At 65.1% G+C, this 20,361-nt stretch overlaps 3 protein-coding genes and 1 non-coding gene across 16 annotated transcripts; 2 read left to right on the forward strand and 2 right to left on the reverse strand.

Annotated features, from left to right (window-relative positions):
• Window positions 1-297: 297 nt before the first annotated feature.
• Window positions 298-9,029, reverse strand: SLC25A22 (solute carrier family 25 member 22). 7 transcript variants are annotated; one of them, XR_007478946.1, is made up of 11 exons: window positions 8,169-8,297; window positions 4,989-5,130; window positions 4,767-4,892; window positions 4,497-4,552; window positions 3,618-3,708; window positions 2,904-2,970; window positions 2,665-2,783; window positions 2,375-2,549; window positions 2,138-2,292; window positions 1,970-2,045; window positions 1,828-1,891 (listed from the first exon to the last, which is right to left on the reverse strand). XR_007478946.1 is itself a non-coding variant. In XM_049713999.1 (10 exons), exons 2-10 carry the CDS (start codon window positions 5,006-5,008, stop codon window positions 1,741-1,743), a joined length of 969 nt encoding a protein of 322 aa, XP_049569956.1. In that variant the 5' UTR covers window positions 5,009-5,130; window positions 8,892-9,029; the 3' UTR covers window positions 298-1,740. The 7 variants fall into 7 exon arrangements, 6 of the variants coding, with proteins under 6 accessions (XP_049569956.1, XP_033258496.1, XP_033258497.1 ...); XM_049713999.1 differs by lacking the exons at window positions 2,904-2,970; window positions 8,169-8,297 and adding an exon at window positions 8,892-9,029 and having other exon boundaries at window positions 298-1,891; XM_033402605.2 differs by lacking the exon at window positions 2,904-2,970 and having other exon boundaries at window positions 298-1,891.
• On the reverse strand, window positions 8,808-16,904 carry PIDD1 (p53-induced death domain protein 1). Of its 6 annotated transcripts, none has more exons than XM_049713985.1 (16): window positions 16,793-16,904; window positions 14,479-16,714; window positions 13,436-13,815; window positions 12,586-12,999; window positions 12,060-12,269; window positions 11,920-11,974; window positions 11,556-11,757; window positions 11,353-11,478; window positions 11,017-11,196; window positions 10,791-10,938; window positions 10,308-10,675; window positions 10,091-10,214; window positions 9,895-10,013; window positions 9,703-9,816; window positions 9,394-9,593; window positions 8,808-9,194 (listed from the first exon to the last, which is right to left on the reverse strand). In XM_049713985.1, exons 3-16 carry the CDS (start codon window positions 13,737-13,739, stop codon window positions 8,936-8,938), a joined length of 2,823 nt encoding a protein of 940 aa, XP_049569942.1. In that variant the 5' UTR covers window positions 13,740-13,815; window positions 14,479-16,714; window positions 16,793-16,904; the 3' UTR covers window positions 8,808-8,935. The 6 variants fall into 6 exon arrangements, with proteins under 6 accessions (XP_049569942.1, XP_033258473.1, XP_049569943.1 ...); XM_033402582.2 differs by having other exon boundaries at window positions 10,139-10,214; window positions 10,308-10,458; window positions 10,540-10,675; window positions 14,479-16,888; XM_049713986.1 differs by having other exon boundaries at window positions 10,308-10,458; window positions 10,540-10,675; window positions 14,479-16,888.
• On the forward strand, window positions 16,897-19,102 carry RPLP2 (ribosomal protein lateral stalk subunit P2). 2 transcript variants are annotated; one of them, XM_004278093.4, is made up of 5 exons: window positions 16,897-17,055; window positions 17,241-17,364; window positions 17,869-17,917; window positions 18,787-18,885; window positions 18,990-19,102. In XM_004278093.4, exons 2-5 carry the CDS (start codon window positions 17,242-17,244, stop codon window positions 19,064-19,066), a joined length of 348 nt encoding a protein of 115 aa, XP_004278141.1. In that variant the 5' UTR covers window positions 16,897-17,055; window position 17,241; the 3' UTR covers window positions 19,067-19,102. The 2 variants fall into 2 exon arrangements, with proteins under 2 accessions (XP_004278141.1, XP_012391539.1); XM_012536085.3 differs by having other exon boundaries at window positions 18,993-19,102.
• LOC117195947 (small nucleolar RNA SNORA52) lies at window positions 17,948-18,082 on the forward strand. The gene has a single exon (XR_004475886.1). It is a non-coding gene; the product is annotated as a small nucleolar RNA SNORA52 (small nucleolar RNA).
• Window positions 19,103-20,361: the final 1,259 nt, after the last annotated feature.

Genomic DNA, 20,361 nt, shown 5'->3' on the forward strand with positions numbered 1-20,361 from the left:
TGCTCTCGGCCACCACAGCGCCCCGAGCTGGCTGAGACCTCTGGGGCCCCCAAACCCAGCTCCGCTTTTGATCCCAAGGGCAGCTTAGAGTCAGGGAGGTGAGGGGCTGAGGCTGGCAACCCCATCCCAGACTGTGAGGGAGTCAGGAGGCCACTCCGCCCAGGACCCCCTCCAGCCAGTGTGCCCGTCAGTGGGTGGGCAGACGGACCCAGGACTGCCAGGTGAGGGGAGCCAGTTACCAGAAGAGGAGGGCGCCCTTCCCCTCGTCACCCCTACCAGAGTCTCAGAGAAGAGGCATCTACTTAGAATATTTATTTATCTTCTTACATGACAAGACACAAAAAGTTACAACTTCTTAAAACTCTTGAATTCGAAAGAAAAAATATATAATTCTGTAAGCAGCAGCAGCAGCAGCTTCCAAGGTACAGATGTGACGAGAGAGGGCAGCTCCCAGGAGCAACCGCAAACTGCGGGGCCCAGGCCTGAGCCCCAGGTAGTGTCGCTGGGAGGGGCCTCCAGGGAGGGGGCCCGGGGGGTGGGGGAACACAGCACCGGCACGTCAGACCAATCACCAACACGATCACGTGGCTGGGGACAGGGCAGGGCAGGGTGAGCCTCTGCCTCCATTCACAATATCAGTGGGCGGTGGGGGGGGGGGACGCTGGGACGGCGGAGCTTTACTAATTGTTGGGGGGGCCGTATGCAGAGGCCCAGAGAGCAGTGTGGGCACTGGGAAGACTGGAGGGGCAGCTCCTGGCACCCCTGCAAGAGGAGCACACGCTCCCAGGCTCCAGACTGGTCCTCGTGCCTGCCCTCCCCTATGGCCAATCCTGCACCAGGGTGGTGGTCTTAGAAGAGGGGTCTACTAAAGGTGCAGCAGGAGGGGGCAGGCCGGAGAAATGAATTTCTGGACGGGGGCAGTGGGGAGTCTAGGGCACACACAGCACATGTGCGCGCACGCGCCTGGCCATGTGGGGAAAGGCAGCAGTATCCCCGGCAGCCCCATCCCTGAGGGGCCAGGCCAGCAAAGGGCTGCCACCAGCTACTCCCCACAACATTCGTACATGCGCCCCGACTTCACACGCTCTGGGTCCCCAGCCTGGGCTGGAGGCCGAGGGGCCTACCAGGAAGGAGGCTGGGTCCCACGGTGGGGCGGGGAACCTGTCCTGGGAGTCAGAACGCAGGGTGACCCCCAGCCTAGGATTCCTGGCTCAATATGGGGGGCAGGAGAGCCCAATCCTCCCGCAAGGCTGGCCAAGGCGAGAACAGCAGCAGGGGAGGCTGGACGGACAGACGGAGGGATGGACAAAGCCACTTGTGCTCAGCAAGTTAATAAATAGGTTTGTGCAGGGTCCCCTCTGTGGACTAGGGGCCAAGCCTCGGGGACGGGAGCTGGTAGACTGGAGGGGAGGGTCCAGCTTGCCCAGCCCAGGCCTGGGGGCCCCCAGTCCAGAGACCAGCTCTGTCCCTGGGGGTGTTCGGGGGGGGCCAAGGTGGGCAGGCCTGGCTCCAGGAATGTAAAGATTTCTGAGTTTTCTACATAAGACATTGATCCCAGCGGTCGTGCAGGCAGAACCCCACCAGGCCCACGTGTGCACACCGTGTGGACCCTGCACCCCTTCCTCTCCCCCCACCCCCACGTCCATGTGGGGAGAGACTCTCGCATCATCCGGGTGCGTTGCCTGGCTCTGGCCCCACTCTGGTCCCGCTCAGCTGGAGGGCGTGGGGTGGCTGCCGGGCTCAGGACTGGACTCGCGGCAGCCCCAGCAGGGTCTCGGCGATGCCCAGGAAGTAGACCACCTGAGCAATGCCGAACAGCGGGGCGATGACCAGGGCGCGGCAGTAAGCACCCTTCAGGAAGGCTGTGGGGCCCTCGTTCCGCAAGATCTTCCTGTCGGGGGAGGGGGGTCAGAGCTGCAGGGCTGGGGCCGCCCTACCCCCGCCCCACACCCCCCGGGGGCTCACCCACCTGGCGCAGTCCAGGAACCCCGAGTAGGTGTCCTCGTTGACGCCGCGCTGGAGCGTCTGGAGCCGGGTCTTCACCACTGCAGGGAGCGTGCGGGTCAGTGTGGGCCCCTTACCGCCGACCCCACTCCTCAGCCCCGTCCCCAACCCGGGCCCAGGCCTGGGCACTGACCATCACAGGGGTTGACAGCCACGGCAGCCGCGCTCCCAGCCACGCAGCCGGCCAGGAAGGACACGTAGAAAGGAGACTTCTCCCCAGATGCCGGTTGGCCCAGCTGGTTCAGGTTGGCAAAGAGGGGGAAGTAGACGATGGAGAAGGGGACATCCCTGCGGAAGGAGGGCGGTGGTGACTGGCTGGGAGGTGGGGGGCAGGTGGGCGGGCCGCCCCCAACCCTCCCTGCCCCCCTACCTGAGCAGCGTGGCCCCCAGTCCCTTGTAGAGGCCGGCGATGCCGCGGCTCCGCAGCAGGTCCCGGGTCAGCTGAGTGGCTGTGGGCCGGGGTGCAGCTGGAGGCTCCACGGGGGGCTGGGCACCCCCCCGGCCAGAAAGCTGGGCCTGGCCAGATAGGGTCTTCCTCTGGGCGGCTGGGGAGAAAGGGGCCGGCCTGCTGGTCTCCCTCTCGGCGCGAGGCACGCGGTGGCGGCAGGGCAGGGGCCTGGCTAGTTCCCCCACCCAGCTGCCCTGCCGCCCCGCCCTCACCAATGCGGCCCGCGTCCTGGAGCTGAATCTTCAGCATCTCCATGGGGGTGGTCACGATCACCTGGCAGGTGCCGGCCCCGCAGCCCGCCAGCATCTCCTTGAACAGGGTCAGCTTCTGCCTGTAGCAAAGAGGGTGGGGCTGCAAGGAAGAGTCAGAGGCCCCGGGGGCCTCCCAGTGCGCCCAGGAGTGAGGGGGCATGGGAGGGGTGGAGGCGGAGGCAGCCCTGTGGGGTACAGACCTCCGCAGCCTCAGACACCCTCCAGGCTCTCCAGCAACAGGCGCTGAGCCCAATTGACAGATGGCTCCTGGCAGGGCCAGGGAAGGGCCAAGGGGCCGTTGTTGAGCAAAGAGAAATGCAGTGGGGGGGCGGTTCCAGTGCTCCAAGGGACTACTGGCCTTTCAGCCCCACCCTTGGGTGATGGGGAAAACTGGTCAGTGCCCCCCAGATCCCAACCTACAAGGGGCAGCAGGCAGTGGCTGGGGGCCAAGGACCCCTGGGGCCTGGGCACCACTGACTCAGCATCTGGGGACAGAGGAGGAGGAGGAGGAGGAGGAGGGGGAGGAGGGGGAGGGGAGGGGAGGAGGGGGAGGGGAGGGGAGGAGGGAAAGGAGGAGGAGGGGAGGAGGAGGGGGAGGAGGGGGAGGAGGAGGGGAGGAGGAGGGGAGGAGGGGGAGGAGGGGGAGGAGGAGGGGAGGAGGAGGGGGAGGAGGAGGAGGGGAGGGGAAGGAGAAGGAGGGGGAGGAGAGGGAGGAGAGGGAGGAGGGGGATGAGGGGGAGGGGGATGAGGGGGTGGAGGAGGAGGGGGAGGAGAGGGAGGGGAAGGAGGAGGAGGGGGCCCTGCAAGGTCAGGGTGAGGGGCCCCCAGGAGGACAGAGCCTTCGTCCTTTGTCTGGAAGCACAGACCCCTCCCCCTCACGACCCTGGCCCCCAGCAGCCGGCCGAGCCCCTCACCCATCCTTGGAGAGCTGGTATCGGAAGAAGTCATTGGCTGCCAGCTTGATGGCCTTCTCGGGGGTGACGAGGGTCAGGTTCACGGCGGCTCCTGTGTGGTACACGGGGGGAGCACAGACAGGTCAGTGGCCTGGGCTGGGGAGGCTCTCCACCAGCACTCGCCTCCCAGTTGACAAAGCCCGCCCCCCGTCACTCCTGGGCTGCGTCCTGCCCTCTCGCCCACATCTGTGCCTGGCAGGGGCGGGACCGGCGGGCCAGGCAGTGCCTTCTCCGGGCTTTCTGCTCAGCCTCCCCCGTAACCCTCCCAGTCCAGTGGGCGGCCTCCCTGAGGGACACCTCCCCTGGGCTACAGACGTGCTCGCGTTGGGGTTCTGGGTAAGGCCACGTCCGGCCTGGCGCGGGTCAGAGCTGGGGAGGCAGTGGCGAGCCCCTCTCAGCGGCGAGGACTCAGGGCTGCACAGCATCTGGGCAAATCCAGGCTTGGAGATTGTCTCCTAAGCTGCTTTGCAGTAACGACCCCATCCCTCCCAATCTCCTGGCACAGACAGGGTCCCACCCGTCCCGGGAGGCAGGAGAGGGGGCTGCGGCCACTGTGGTAGAGACAGTGTCCTGCCATGCTGTGCACTGGTAGTGAGTGGGGGACGGGGCTGAGAACTGCCGTGCCCCAGAGATCCCACCCCCCGTCCCCCCAGCACCCAGGGCCCGGCTGATGACCCCCGGTGCAAGTGCAGCAGCCCCCATGGGACAGGTCCACACCGTCACACCCGGCACAGGTACGCCGCCCTGCCCTGGCTTCCCACCTGCCTCCCCGCCGCTACGGTAGGACCCCTCTGGGGCTGCAGGAGGGTGCTACCCAGGCCTGCCCTGTCCCAGCCTCACCGCGGTACATCCCGAAGTAGCCCTCTGAGCGGATGGTCTTGATGAGGCAGTCAGACCTACAGCCCGGGGGGTGGGGGGGGGGGAAGCGAGCAGGGGATCAGTCTGGCATCCAGCAACGGCCCCAGCCCTGACCCAGGGAGGCGCTCCCCCAGCCTGCCCCCCTCAGTTTCCCCTTTGGTTTAACGGGATGGGGGGATACAGGCACCGAGCGCAGAAGTCTGCCCCACACCCATGGCTCCACGCCTGCTACCCGCCCCCCCGCAGGCTCACATGCTGGTGTACAGGCGCTGGCCATTCTGCTGGTTCTGCAGCCTCGTCTTGGCCAGGTCGATGGGGAACACGCAGGTGACCCCGATCAGCCCAGCGATGCCGCCATTGATGAGCTTGGCTGGCAGACTGTGTGGGCGGAGGGAGTGTCAGGACGACCTCCTGGGCCATAGGTCGGCGGGGAGGGGAGGACAGGGGTGGGGTGAGGCTGGGTGGGGTTCTGACCTGATCTGCTTATCGGCCATTTAACTCGGGAGCACTCAGGTAGGAGCCGCAGAGGTGGATGCCAGACAGCGGAGGTGGTGCTGGAGGAGGGGGAGGGGCGGTCCTCTACTTCCAGGGGAGCTTGAAAACCAACACTTCTGTCCTAGAAGAAAGAGGGAACTGGGATCAGCGGGGGTGGGCAGAGCCACGGCTCAGAGGCACCCCAGAGGAGTAAGCCCCCCCAGCCTCCCTCCCAGGTCTCCTGAAGGGGCACCGAGCCCTCCCCCCAGCGCCCCCTCCCAGGCTGGGGCCCTCCGCACGTCCTGGGCGCGCAGTGTGCGGCGAACCGTTGCCCCTTGGCCCCATCCCTGGGCCACCCGGCTTCCCCTCAAGGCGCCCCCACCGGCTGCGTGCTCCCAGCTGGCCTCGCTCGCTCACGTGCGCGGAGCCCTTTAAAGGGCCAGGCGCCGCTGGGGAGGCAGCAGCAGGGGACGGGGCCAACACGCCGGGCAGGGCGCCCCTAGACTGGGCTGTGACGGCCCCCATCCTTGAGCAGAGGCAGCGGGCACCTGCTCTCTTCAGGAGGGGGGTGAGAGTGCCCCAGGGTCCACTCTAGGGCTCAACTCACAGCTGCCCGGTAGATGCCCCCACTCCCGTGGCAACTCCACGCTGGACCCCCAGACCATCCGCTCCCCTGGTGACCGGAGAAGCGCCAGCACAGCCACAGCCAGCCCTGTGCCCACCCTCCCAGGAACTTCACCCCCAGACTCACACCCAACACACCCACACACACGGAGGAATCCAGCGACCAGGACCTCTGGGAGGGGGATGGCTGACCTTCCGAGGCTCCCTGGGGCCAGTCCCCCAGCTACTCCAGGGGTGCAGAGACAAGAGGCCCCTCTCTCTAGGGGCAGGGTTGGGGAGCCAGAGCCAGCCTCGGGGGCCTCCTATGCAGGGGCACAGCCATAAAAACTGGGCTGTGGGGTCCTCCCCCCCACTGTGGCCCCCTCAGAGGCCAGCTGTCACAGGCTCCCACCCGAAGCGCTGCCACCCAGGGTCACACGGCTGGCTCACACCTGTCGCCCCCCCGAGAACTGGTGACCTTCACCCAGCTTTCCTGGGCCGGGATGTCCCCTGCCTCCTCATCAGCCCCTCCGCCCCCCACCGCGGTCCCGCTCACCCCAAGGTGCACCGGACCGGCTCCTCCTCCGCGACTACAGCCCGCGGGCGGGCGGAGGAGATCCAGTGGCCGAGGGCGGTGCCGGCTGCGGGATTGGCTGTGGGGCGGGGCGGGGCGGGGCGGGCCTGAGGGGGGTGGTGACTTTCTCTTTCACTTTGGGCGGGATGAGGCTCCCTGCCCCTGTGGGAGAAGGGACCAGAAGGGGGTGTGACAGCTTCTGGGAGGCTGGGACTGGCCTCGAAGCCCCCGCCAGCCCGTGGGGCAGTGGGTCAGACTCGGGCTGACCCAGCCAAGCCACGCAACCGGTTCCCAGGGACCCCAGCCCCTGACCACCGTGCCCCCAGCTGCCCTATGGGTTTCAGTCTGCAGCCTGCAGGCTGGATCTGCCTAGGGCCCCGGGACCCCAAAGATAGGGCTCTCTCTGTGCCCAGGCATGGGGGATCTGATGCCATGGGGTGGAGATGGGTCTGTGTCCACTCGTGCCTGTGGGACTTGTGGGTCTTTTTGGGGAAGGTGAACTTCAGGGAAAACTCACGCTGGAGCAGAGAAAGACATGCTTGTCTGCTGGAAAGGCCAGGGAGGGGGTGGCTGGGCCTCAGAGCCTACTGGTTGCCACCCATGGGCCTGTTCACCTGGCAGGTCCAGAGGGCATGGGAACCAGCACTCCCAGAGCCCTCTGCCCAGCCAAGCTGCACCCCCCCCACTCGCCCAGGGCCTCAGTGCCAGGACCTGCTTCTCCGTGCCCCAGCCTGCAGAGAGGAGTCTGACCTCTGCACTTCAACCTGACCCTCTCTTCCCACCCCCACCCTCCCCCACCCTCCAGGTGTAGACTGGCCACAGCCGTCTCTCTCCGCTGTCCCAGACCCTTGGGGGCAAGGTCCACATCCTGCCCTATGGGGACTGAGTGAGCCCTGCCTCCCGTCTGGGGTAAGGGACATCTGGGTGATGGGGGCCCCGGAAGTCAGACAGACTATCCAAGGTGGGGAGGGGAGCAGCTGTCCCAGGAAGACAGGCAGCCCTGGGGTCCCACATCACACTCTGCCGGCTGGAATGGGGAAGACGGTTGCAGAACTGAGAACAGTGGGGGCAGTGGGCTCTGCCGGGAGACGACTGGCAAGGGGTCCTCCGGACCCTGAATGCTCCTTTTTCTGTCCTCACTCAGTGTTCTCACACCCTGCTCATGAGACAGCTTGGAGGGCCCTCCCCTTGCGCCCCCATGTTGCCATAGAAACCTGGCAGCCCCAGCCAGGACTGAGGCCCCAGGGCTGTCAGCCCTCCCTGTACCCCCTCCGGTTCCCCGCAGCCTGGTAAACTGGGATTGCAGGCAAGGCTGTGGACACCGCAGCTCACAGGGACCACCCACAGGACGATGCTGCTGCTTCCAGGCCCTCCAGAGGTAAAATCTCCCACAAATGAAGCCGCTGAGCTCCCCCACCCCCAAAAAAGGCAATGGGGGTGAGGCTCAGAGTCTGCGACTGGCCATTTGCTCCCCATTCAATCTTCCCCAGCGCCTTCCCCCCCGGGGAGGTGCTTTCTGTCCAGCCGTCTGGAGGGGCGCCAAGCCGGTGACAAAGGCGGCGCGGGGTGGGAGTTCAGGGCTCCGCTTGGAGGCTGGCTCAACTCCCCGTCTCGCTGGAGGGGGTCCGGACGGGGCCCGGACCGCCACGCTGTCCCCCTCCAGGCGATGGCGACTCCAGCCAAGCACGTGTCCCCATACGTCCAGCAGGGCCCCACGTGTGTCCCCCCTACGGCCGGGCTTCTGTTCCTTGGCCACCGGCCCCCGTCTCCTACCCCGCGGGGACACGTGTGCGCGGGGAGCGCGCCCGGCACCGCCCGGGGCCGAGCACGGCCTCCCACACTCCAGCGGCAGCGGGTCGCAGCATCCGCCGGCGCGGGCCCCGCAGGAGCCGCCTCGTCCGGGCAGATGTCACCTCCCACAGCCGTCGTGGTGCCCCTCGCCCCCGCAGCCGGGCTACACTCGGGTGGGCGCCGCGGATGGGAGCCGCCCCGCGGGCACTCACCGCGCGCTCTGCCGCCGCCGCTGTCGCTCTCGCCTCCCCGCCGCGCCGCGCGCCCGGCTTCACCTAAGCGCGGGGGCGCGTCCGCTCGGCGCCGCGCGCGCTCCGCCCCCGGTCCTCGGCCCGCTCGCGGCCTCCGGCTCCCTCTCCTGGCCGCCGCGGCCACTGCGCCCGGCGGGCCACAGCCCAGCGCCAAGCCCTCACCCTAGGTCCCCAAGGGTCTTCCCTGCGTGTCCGGCCTCGCGCCCGTGCATGGGCCAGTGACCAGGGACTACTCCCGTCGGGCCAGCGGATGGCGAGGTGCGCTGGGACGAGGTGTCCTAGGGGAAGAGCGGTGCTGGGAGGGGACTGAACTGGCCAAGCCCCCGCCCCTCACCGCCACCAAAGGGCAGATGTGCAATCCCGCACAGGGTGACTTTGTATCCATCGGGGCTGCGGCCCTTACTTTGTAGCTGGGGTCCCCTGTCTCCCAGAGATCAGGACCAAGAGGAGGCGCTGGGCCGGAGATAGGCAGGAGCGAGGGCTGTGGGGAAACCTGTGCACAGGCCCCCTCACAGCAGGGGCCAGGCCTCTGATCTGGCCTCCCCGTGCCTTCCACCTGTCTCTCCACCCAGCAAATAAACTGAGCTCTGAGACAGCAGCCAGGATGGTGCACGTTTGTTACACAAGGAGGAGAGGGTCACTGGCCCCATACCCAAGGCAAGTTTGAAAGTGGGAGCATCTAACCATTGGCCAGAGGATGTCAGGGACCAGCCCAAAGTCGGTAGGTTCTAGGTCTGGGCAGGCTCGGGGGATCGTGATGCTGAAGAGCCAGGTGGGCCGAGGTCCCCGGGGGCCAGGCTTGTGCGCTGGATGCCCTCCTGGTACTTGCGGCGGCCAAGCTCCAAGACAGCTCGCACCTCTTCGGCCACGTCCCGCCGGTCACTCTGCTCCAGGGCCTCCACGAGGAGCCCCACAGCCCCTGGCTGCCCGGCCTGGCGCTCAGCCCAGGAGAAGAGCATATGGCGGATCTGCCCATCCAGGTCGTCCCTAGGGGGACAGGGAACGGTGAGGGAGGGGCCCGGCCCAGGACCACCCTCCCAAGATGGGTTCCTTCCTCCCTGGGCCAGGGGCGGCCAGACCCTCCCTTTCCTGACTGTTTGCCCTGCCCCCACCTCCCCTGGACAGAACTTCAGCCAGCCTCCAGTAGGCAGGCCAGCAGCGGGAAGGGAGGCGCAAAAGAACGCACCGGAACTCATGCCGGATGCGCTGCAGCTCACGGTACGGCAAACCCAGGTGCAGGGCCACGGCTGGCCAGTCAGGGCCCAGGCGCCCGGCCACATTTAGCAGGTTGCTCTGTGTCAGGAACCCAGTCTCGGCGTCGCCCAGGTTCAGAGGTGCCAGGGAGAGGCCAGCCCCTTGCCCTGGGCCCTTGGATCCCCGCAGTCTCTGTGGGGAGGACGCAGTGGCAGTGAGCCCCGGCCCCGCCCCCGGCTCCAGCCCATACCCCTGGCCGCCCCCTTCCCCCTTCACACACACTCCCCCCGCCAGGCCGCACCGGCAGCTTGAGGGGCAGAGTGGCCATCCACGGGGCGTCTGCACCCCTCTTCTGCCGAGCAGCCTCCGCCTCCTCAGGTACCTCCTCTGGCACCTCTCCTCGGTAGAAGGACACCTGTGGGTGGGATGAGGTGGGCTTCAGTGCTCTGGCCTCGGCCCAGGCAGCCCGGGGGGCCCTACCCCGTTGGCCCACCTGGCCCCTCACGGCCTGAGCCCGCCGGTCCAGCGTTGTGGTCACATACACCTCCTTCAGGTTCTTCAGGTGTGAGTAGAAGACGAAGCACACCCTGCCCTCCACACAGTCTGGACGGTCTGGGGGCAGGGGGTGGGCTCAGCAGGGACTGTGGGGGCAGACCCCAGGGTCCCTTCTCTGGGGGCAGGGGGCCTACCGGCATCCACGTTGATGCCCCTCTCGAAGGCAGCGAAGAATTTCTCACCCTCAAACATCTCCACGGTGTCTGAGGGCTCCGGGCCACGGTAGCGCTCCAGCAGCCGCCGCAGGGTGCTGTCCACCTGCAGGGGCGACCCACTGGCTGGGAGCCCAATGCCCTGACCTGGTCCCCTGGCCCCCACCCCGCCCTCCCAGCCCTCTGCCCCCGCCCCCACCTTGTTGCGGGGCAGGCACTGCAGCAGGACCTGCTCGGGGTCCCGGCGCCTCTGCAGCGCGATGAGGCTCACGCGGTGCAGCCGCAGCCGCTCCCAGGCCTTCCGCGCCAGGCCCCCCACGCAGGTCTTGGTGGTGTACCAGAGCCAGTACCTGGGAAGGCTGGGGGTGAGCGGAGTGCACAGGCCGGGGCAGGGGTGAGGGACCAAAGAGGCGGAGGGAGGGGGCACTGACCAGGAGAAGTGCGTGACCTGGAAGCGAGCATACAGGTGGGTGAGCTCCAGTGCCACCTGCGCCGTGATGTCGTCCCAGGTGGCCGCGGGAGGGGCCCGGTACAGCAGGTGCAGGTGCGAGCGGTCCAGACTCAGGCCTGTGGGTGGCAGGGGGCCACAGGCTGAGGCCTCCCTGCCCGGGGCCCCCCTTCTGAGCACTGTTCCCCCCACCCCGTGGCTACAAGTCCAGGAGGCCACACAGCCGCCTCTCACCTGTGACGCCGGGGGGCAGAGGCAGTTGCACGGTGACTGGCCGAAGGAAGCTTGGGGGGCCGCTCTGGGAGAGGTAGAGCAGGGGACTGGCGGCCGCCTCAGGCTCTCCCAGCAGGGCCGGCAGTTCTCTGCTGCCCACGCGCACCACCTGGAGCAGAGGGCACCCGAGCGATCACCTCTGTGCCCAGGCACCACCCGCCACCCGTGGCAGCTGCCCTGCCCGTACCTGCATGCGGGCATGACGAGGCTCCTCAGTGGCCCCAGGGGGGAATGTGACCTTGACCCCAGGATGTCCTGAGGAGCACAGCAATGTCCCCTCTGGTGGCACCAGGCAGGCGTCAGACACAGGGCGCGAAACCACGAGGAACCAGGAGAAGTGAGGCACCTGGCAGCGAGCCCAGAGCCGCTGGGCGTGTGGGGGGCAGAGGGACAGGGTCAGGGGCCTCGCCGGGCATGGGGGGGGCAGAGGGACAGGGTCGGGGCTTTGCCGGGCATGGGGGGGGGGGACAGTTAGGCAAGGGCAGAGATGCTCCCTTCCCAGATGGGCCTGGACAGCCCTCACCTTGGGCGCCTCTTCCTCCAGGTGGGTCTCCAGGTCACTCCAGCTATTGTCACTCAGGGTCCTGACCACCACCTCACGGCAACGCCGGGCCCGGGGGGGCACAAAGAGCAGCCACAGGCCCACGTCCTGCCAGGCAAGGGTGCTGTGAGTGCCAGGGCCACGGCGGGGCCCTCCTCACCTGCCCCGACCCGCTCCGGCCGCACCTTCTGGAAGGCCACCCCGTGGGGCTGCAGCTCCAGGACACCACTGAGCAGAGAGTCGTGGGGACCCAGAGGGACGAGGCGGGGCTCTGGCAGCCACAGTCGATAGCGGATGGTAACAGGGGTAGCAGTGGCTCCCACAGGGAACTGCAGGCGGACACCGCAGGCCAGGGTCACAGAGCAGCCTAGGGGGGTCACGGCGAAGCTGAGGGAGACAGGGTGGACATCGGGTCAGACGCAGCAGGGTCCCACATGTCTGAGTCTGGCGCCCTGGGCAACTCTAGGAGACCCCCACGGCATGGGCAGGTGGACAGGGTGACAGGGTGGACAGACGCTTTTGCAGCCCGGCCCCTCCTCCACACCGTACCTGTCCAGATCTGAAGTCAGCAACAGTCTGGGCATTTCTGGAACCACGGGTGTCCCTGTGGAAGGACAGATGGGCTGTTAGGATGGTGATGACACCTGCGTCCTGTCTGTGGTCTGCCCCGTCCCCACCAGTGAGCCTACCTGGAGGACTGTGGGGGCCAGGGCTAGGCCCACCCAGGGGGTTTCCTTGCAGGCGCACGAAGGGGGCATTCAGTAGCTCGGGGGGCACGTCCCGGAGCTGGTTGTCCCTCAGGTCGAGCCGGGCGAGCAGCGGGAGACGGGCCAGGCCGGCAGGTACCGAGGCCAGAAGGTTGCTGTGCAGAACGAGGAGCCGTAGGGACCGCAGGCCCGCTGCAGGGGCGCCAGCTTAGGGCCCGCGGAGGCCGCACAGGGCCACCCCAGCCCTGCAGCGCCAGGCCAGGCCGCCCGCGCTTTCAGTCTCCGCCCTTTGGCTGGACGAGAGAGCTCGGGCCGGCCTGCACAGGGAGCCTCAGCAGCCAGGGAAGTGGGGGGCAAGCAAGGGCCGCGAGGGGGGCGAAGGCTCGAGGTGGCAGCCTGTGCGCGCGAGGCCCTGCGCAGGAGAGAGCGCTGTGGGGCAGGGCAGGCTGGGCAGTGGCCGATGGGTCATCAGGCCCATCAGGCCCAGGGAGCCAAGGCTGCGACTCACCAAGGGAGGCAGGGAGGCCCTGCAGCCGGTTGGAGGCGAGGTTGAGCTCGGCCAGGCTGCTCAGGCCTCCGATCTCAGGGGGCAGAGCATCCAGAAGGTTCTCGGAGAGATCGAGGCGCTGCAGGCTGGACAAGGACCCCAGTGCTGCGGGCAGCGTTTGCAGGCGGTTGTGGGTGGCAGCGAGGAAGGTGAGGGCGGCGAGGGCCCCCAGGGCCTCAGGCAGCTCTGAGAGGCAGTTATGAGACAGCAGGAGGGCATCCAGGCCACACAACTGCGGGACACAGGCTGGCAATGTCTCCAGGCTGTTGAAGCTCAGGTCCAGGTGGGCCAAGTGGGCTAGGCCACTCAGGCTGGCGGGCAGCGTGGCGAGGGAGCCCCGGAGGCAGGCACCCAGAGCGTCCCGATGTTGCCCACCTGGGTGGGGGAAAGGCAGACATGGCTCTCAGAGCCAGAGTCCCAGGTCCCAGCTCAGCCCTGCCAGCCAGGGAAATAGGTGCATGGAAACACAGACCTCCACCCCAACCCCGCTTAGACAGCGAGAGATGGACACAGATACTGGAGAGTCACCAGCAAATGAAGGGAGCAGCGACAGACAACGCAGGCTCGTCTCGGCTGACAGTCTCCACCCGTGACCCACCCCAGGAGAAATACCCACACTGGGGTCTGCTGGAGACCCCACTGGCAGCTGCCAGGTCCAGGAGCCCAGGCTCAGCCAGCTTCCTCTCGGGGTAAAAGGGGTCGGGTAGCGCTGTGCAGAGAACAGCGATGAGGCTGGGACCGGGGTTTGCCTTTCAGGACCAGGAAGCAGAGGCAGGAGCCAGCGATGAGGCTGGGACCAGGTGGTGCTCACCTTTGAGGACCAGGGAGCGGAGGCGTGGCAGGCTCCAGGGCAGACGGGCCAGGGTGGCCTGCAGCAGCTGAGGGTCCTCGTGGCCACTCAGCTGCAGGAACTCCACCTCCAGCAACTGACGGACCTGCTGGGCACACAGGTGCAGCAGCCGGTGGCAGCCCCTGGGGTACAGGTCCAGGCTCAGCCGGTTCCCAGCCAGGAGAGGGGGTGCCCCCAGCCTTGCATCCACAGCATCTGTAGCATCTCCTGCAGCATCTTCTCCAGCCGCTGTCTCGGGCTCCAGCCCCTCCGCCTCTGCAGCCATCGCCCACCGGCTGTCCTCGGGGGCCAGACATGTCCCAGCTCGCCAGGCAGGCCTGCTCAGGCAGGGCCCAGGGAGGCTGCAGAGTCAGGGGGAGGAGCGGGTAGGAGGGGGCTGGGCGTCCTCTAGCCAGAGGAAGGGGGACTCTGGCTGGGGAGAGCTCTTGAGCCAGGCCAGCTGGTCCAGAGCCCAAAGCCTAGGCTGCTGGACAGATAATCGCTGCAATGGGGCCGGGGAATAGGACTCCCCAAGGCTGGGAAGGCAGCAGGCAGGGAGACCTCTGTGTGCAGAGGGGCCTGGGGACACGCTTGAGGGAGAGGGGAAAAGTGAGGCTTCACGTCCCAAATCTGGAAACTTGACAAGGGACTCCTAGAGGTGTCCGGTCCTATTCCACCCCCCACCCCCTCTGGGTCCAGCCCCACCTCCAACCTTCACATTCCTCCGCTTTGACCAGAGGTCCCGGCTCTCATCTACCACGTGGGGCCAGTGTTCCAGGCAAGGGCCGGGTGATCGTGCCCGCGTATGTCAGAGCAGTGAGTGTGAGGGGGTTCCTAAGGACCGGACCCCACTTCCTGGCGCCTGGAGGTGGGCTCCCCGCCACTTCCAGCTCGCACCTCGGTCCGCGGAGGAGGTCGGTGCACCGCGCAGTCGCGGCCCCCACCGCTCGGGTAGGGTCCCGGGCGGGAGAGCGCGCCCTCCACGAGCCGCCCTCCCCACGGCGCGCCCGCGGCCCGCGCGTCACCTGCTCCCGGCGGCGCGTTTCCGGGTCCCGCCGCATCGGAAGCTCGCCTCATGTCCGGCGAGGGTCCGCAGGCCGGGATCTCAGTGTCCCTCCCGCCCCGCCCGCCCGCCCTCCGCCGGTCGCCGCCCTGCTGCACTCAGCTTCCTGTAGGCCTGCGTGCCTCTGCCGTCCAGCCTTCCGTGGGAGGGCCCGCGTTGCGCGCCACCAAACCCAACCTTTCAGAGGTTCTCTCGGGCCCTGGGCCCGCTCAGCTCTAGGGCTGTGCATTCCCGGCCCCATGCTGAAATGAGCTAGTGCGATCTCTGGCTGCAGGGGGTATCGGGTGCTGATCGAAGCTGCTGCCCCACCCACCTCCTGCCAGAGGACAGCTCTGAGAATGGCCCCAGCCAGCCCCAAAGGCCTCCTCTCAAGCCCTGCAGAGCCTGGGCCCCAGCTGCAATGGCCCTCCTTTTAGGGTGATCACTGTGGGGCACATGCCCCCAGCAGTGGACTTCCTCACATGCTGCCTCCTATCTTTCCGCATCTCACAAGGAAGGAAAAGGCAGCTCCGAGAGATCAGATGTTGCCCAAGGCCACTAGCTGGTGAGTGCCAAAGCCAAGGACCTCAAACCAGGTCTGACTCTCAAGAGAACCTTCCCCACTCCCGCTTCCTCACCCCGCACAGTCGATGCCTATAAACGGACACATGAACGCATCTGCTTCTGCCTGTTCTGCCCCAAATGATACCGTGTGCACCCTCTTTCCTCCACCCTCGCCAGCTACCGCCATCCCTCCTACCCGGATGGGCAGTTCCCACCAGGCCTCCATTCTCCCCAGTTCCTATCCCCCCTTCAGTTTCCACATAGCTGCCAGAAGAATTTAAAACAAACAAACAAAAAACCAATCACAGGAACATTATTCAGTCTTAAAAAGAAATGAAATCCTGACACATGCTATATAATGTGGATGAACCTTGAGAGCATTACTCTAAAGAAACAAGCCAGACACAAAAGGACAAATGCTGTATGACTCCACTTCTGTAAAATCTCTAGAGCAGTCAAATACATAGAAACGGAATGTAAATTGGTGGGGACCAGGGGCTGGGGGAGGGGAATGGGGAGCTATTGTTTAATGTGTATGGAGTTCAGTTTGAGAAGTTCTGGAGCTAAATGGGGGTGATGATTGCACAACAATGTCAATGCACCTAGTGCCCCTAAATTGCATGGTTAAAATGGTAAGTTTTACGTTATGTATTATTTTACCATTTAAAAATTTAAATAAAAACAATCACAACACTTTCTTGTGTGATTGCAGTAAAGTCCCATCCTTCCCAAACGGTTTCCCCACTTTATCGCAGCTGTGTGACCCCGAGCAAGAAAACCTTTCTATGTCTGACTTCATCTATACGATAAGGGTACCGTGTGGCTTGCGTTAACAAACCAGTGCTTGGCGCTAACACGCGGGTTCACCTGCTGTCAGAGCCCGCATGGGCTGGCTGCTGCCTCTGAACCCATCTCCGGCCACCTTAGTTGGGCCTTTGCATCTGACCCCTGGGGGCTGATGCTCGCCCCACATCTTCGCAGGGCCGGCTCCTTCTCATCCTTCAACCCCGTGACAGTGTCAGCCTGGGACTGCCTCGTTTATTTACTTTGCGTATCCGCGCACTAGAACCTGAGTTCTGCGGAGGCAGAACCGGGCCTGTTCCCTCTCAGGACTGACGCCAGCCTGCAGCAGGGTTCCTGACACGGAGAGTGAATGAGTGACGTGTGCTACGTGTGCTACGTCCGTGTGGACCCTGAGATCTGTCCCGAGCCGACAAGGCCAGGGCAGGGGGTGGGGGGGGGAGTCACGCGGGCTTCGGCACTCCTGGCTCCGCTCCTCGGGGCGGCGGTGACAGGGCCTCCCAGCTTCGGCCGGAGCTCCCACCAAGGCGCTGGGGGGAAGCAGCGGCTCGGTTCGGCGGTGTGAGCGCGCGTAGCAGCTCGCCCACCCCACTGGGCGGGCCGGACAGCGAACTCCTGTTCCCGCGTCTGGGAACCACCTGAGACCCGGAAGGGCAGCGGGCTGGACCAGTGCAATAGCGCCCGGGCCACGTGTGGCCCGCGCAGGCAGCAGCGTAACCGCGCTTCCGGTAGCCATGCACCATGGGACTCGTAGTTTGCCGGCCGCGTCAGCCTCTCCCGCAGAGATGCGTCCTGGGCGTGAAGGCTGCGCTGCATGGTGGGAGCTGTAGGCGCCGCGTGGCATCCTGGGAGCCCTAAAGGGAAAAAAGCTGAACTTCGGACTCGCGTCTTGCTCTGCCCCGCTTCCCCCAGGGATCTCGAGGGGCACTCACCCCACTGTATACAAGAAGGCGGCCCGGAACTGCCTTTCGCCTTTGCGGTGGTGGCTGCGGGACAAGACGGGATAATGGCGTCACCTGCGTCCTCCTGGGCTACGCACCGTCTGACATCACTAGGAGGCGCCCTCAAGGGGCGCTGCGCGCAGGTTCCGGAGGCTTCTGGGTAGCGAATTATCCCCGCCCCCCGCACCGGCGCCTTCCTTTCCGTGCCTAACGCCGCCGAAGTCGCACGCGCGAGGCTTCTCCGCCGCCGCCAAGTTAGTGGGGCGGGCAGGCCGGGGCGCGGGCCGGGCCGGGAGTGCCGCGGAGGGAGGGCGGGCGGGGCAGGGCGCGAGCTGAGCCTCTGCGGGGTCCCCGGACCGAGCCACGCGCGGCCGCGCACGGGCCGGGGTGGGGGCGGGAGGCCTCCCCGTAACGCCGCCGCCCTCTCCTCGCGCCGCAGGATGCGCTACGTTGCCTCCTACCTGCTGGCCGCTCTCGGGGGCAATTCCTCCCCCAACGCCAAGGACATCAAGAAGATCCTGGACAGCGTGGGCATCGAGGCAGACGACGACCGGCTCAACAAGGTAGCCGCCTCGCTGGGGCCCGAAGCCCCCGGTCTGCTCTGTACTCCGTACAGGCGGACCCCTCCCTTACCCGACCCGGCGTTTCCCTTTGGGAAAGTGTAGGTTCCTGCTGATTTCTGCCAGCCCATATGGTTTTGGGGTTGCCTTGATGTACTGGTACAGCCCCAAAGAAGAAAAAGTGGGGGTGAAGCCAAACCTCAGCGTGGCTCAGTAGAAACACAAGTCACGTGTAATTGAAGGTTTCTTAGTAATTTTTTTTTTTTAATGAAAGCGGTGACGTTTATCTTGATCTTGTTTTTTTTACCCAACTTGGTGAAAGTTACTTTGACACGTGTTGAGTGTAAAGTGAGATATTTTGCATCCTTTCTCAGCAGTAAGTTTTGGTGTTAGTTTTTACATGCAGGGCGTCTCAGTTCACCTGTCCTGCGTCGGTCGTGACGGCTGTGCTGGGTCCAGGGGTGTGATGGTAGGCCTCTCGTAAACTAGGCCACTCCTCTCTTTTAGGTCATCAGTGAGCTGAACGGAAAGAACATCGAGGACGTCATTGCCCAGGGTGAGGTTCTGTCCTGGACTTTCGTTTTCACGGTCCATTCTAATTCCTGCCGGTCAGCCTGTGACCTGCCAGGTTTCGCTTGTGGACCAGAGCACCCTAGAAGCCTTACCCAGAGGAGTGAGCGGGGTTTCGGTGGGCTCAAGCCGTGGGCGCTTCTAGACAGCTCCGGGACAGGGCGCCCGTGCTCTCACTGGGCTTTTGTAAACAAGTCTCTCCACCCCTTCTTGGGGTGCTAGGGCTGATCACAGGCCCCTGCCCTGTGGTATCAGACTGGAGTATGTGGGATTTGTCTGGAAGTTGAGCTCTTGGGGAGCTGTTTCTGTCCTTGGGTCCGTGACGGGGCAAAGCCAGTTCAGCAGACAGTCTGGTCTGTGAGCTCGCTGCTGGACACTGGGGCAGCGGACTTTACTTGCTTGATTGTAAACATGTTTGTCTAGCTTATCTCCAGGGTAGGGCGCTGTGGTCTTGTAGCCCTGCTGGAGGGACTCCTAGAAGCCAATTTCTGGCAGTGGCAACAGACTCCTGTGTCGGAGAACAGGAATCTATGACGTGGATCCTAATACATTGGGCTAAGTGTCTGGTTACATTTTTTTTTTTTTTTTTTTTTGCGGTACGCGGGCCTCTCACTGTTGTGGCCTCTCCCGTTGCGGAGCACAGGCTCCGGACGCGCAGGCTCAGCGGCCATGGCTCACGGGCCCAGCTGCTCCGCGGCATGTGGGATCTTCCCGGACCAGGGCACGAACCCGCGTCCCCTGCATTGGCAGGCGGACTCTCAGCCACTGTGCCACCAGGGAAGCCCTCGTTACTCTTGAGTAACGTTGAGGCCGGGCTCCTGCTGTGGTCTCACCTCTCCCTTCTGATTGCTGTAGGTATTGGCAAGCTGGCCAGCGTGCCAGCTGGCGGGGCTGTGGCCGTCTCTGCTGCCCCAGGAGCTGCAGCTCCTGCTGTGGGTTCTGCCCCAGCCGCAGGTAAGTGGAGGCTCAGGCAGCTGTCTCTGCAGACACACTGGGGTCTTTGCTGGGAGTGTGGCCTGCACCGTGGGCATTTCTCACCATGCTCTTTCTCCCCGCAGCAGAGGAGAAGAAGGAGGAGAAAAAGGAGGAGTCAGAAGAGTCAGATGACGACATGGGGTTCGGCTTGTTTGACTAGAGCCCACAGCCGTGCAAATAAAAACCTGTTGACGTATTTCTTGAGTTGCCTGTGAGCCCTTCATCAGAGTGTGGTGTCCGCATCCTAGTCTCATCCCGGGACGAACCAGGGCCCTTGCGCGATGAGGCAGAGCCGGTTGCCTGAAGAGCCAGGAGCGGAGTGCCTGGATGGGGGCTACTTTCTATTGGTCTTGAGTGTGGCCAAGCCTTGAGTCCCCTTCTTGGGCATGGTCCTGGGTCCTGTGGACTGCCAGGGCCTTCCTAGGAAATGAGGCCTTCAGGGGGACACCCACGAACACTTGAAAAGCAGGGGTGGGTGGTCTCTGCTCTGCGAAGTGGGTCAGGCCAGTTGAGGTCAGCAGCTCCCGCAAGGCTGGGAGAGCCTCAGTTACACACAGGAGATGTGCTGGTGGGTGTGTGGTCCCCAGATGGCAGTGTGGAGGTCAGTGCCCCGGCTCCACCTCTCCCCTGAGCAGCTTGGACTTACCTCCTCTGAGCCTGTGTCCCCAGCTGTCTGGTGGGCCAGTACCTTGGCTGGGTAGATTCAGAAGTGGTGTGGGCAGCAGTGTTGGGTTGCGTGCTTGCTTGTCGGGCCTGCCCGTGCTCTTTCTGCCAGGCTCTGGCCTAGAATGTGGGGCATAGAGGAGAGGCCCTCCCACTGCCCACCCAAGCACCATCCTGGCCCTGCAGTGCAGCTATTGGCAGCCGCCCACCAGTGCCAGGCCACCCAGTAGATTCTCAGCTTTGCTTTCTGAAGGCTGTGGTGTGGTGGGCACCTGCCATGTGCCCACCACATGGTAGGCTGGTGTGAAGGACTTGCTTCTATGGGCTTGTAGTTCTGGAGGAGAGTAATGAGTGTGGCACGAGACAGCAGGGCTGGGTGCGTGGGGGGCCCTCCCTCAGGAAGAGGCCCCAGGGCAGGGGTGTTCATGGGTGGAGGGAGAGGGCTGAGGGCCTTTTTGCTACCCAGAGGAGTGGGGATTAGAAGAGGGCCTCGGGGGAGGGGGTGTGGGACATGGGGCTAAGGGGGAATGAGGAGTCCTAGCAGTGTGGGCTGCAAGGGGAAAGTATGAGTGGGATGAGAGGTGGGGCTGTGGATACCCAGAGACACAGGTGGCAAGGGGCCGTGGTCCAAGGTTAGGGTAGAGACGGCCCACCAGAGGAGTGATGAGGCAGGGTCCAGGGGCAGAGCTCGCAATCCCAGCCTTGGAGGCTGAGGAGAAGGGCCCTCCCTATGTGGGCCAGAGGACACCGTGGGAGTGGGGGCATGACACCTCCCTGGCAGTCAGCAGATAC

Source organism: Orcinus orca, chromosome 8, assembly GCF_937001465.1.
Source record: "Orcinus orca chromosome 8, mOrcOrc1.1, whole genome shotgun sequence".
Lineage (NCBI taxonomy): Eukaryota > Metazoa > Chordata > Mammalia > Artiodactyla > Delphinidae > Orcinus > Orcinus orca.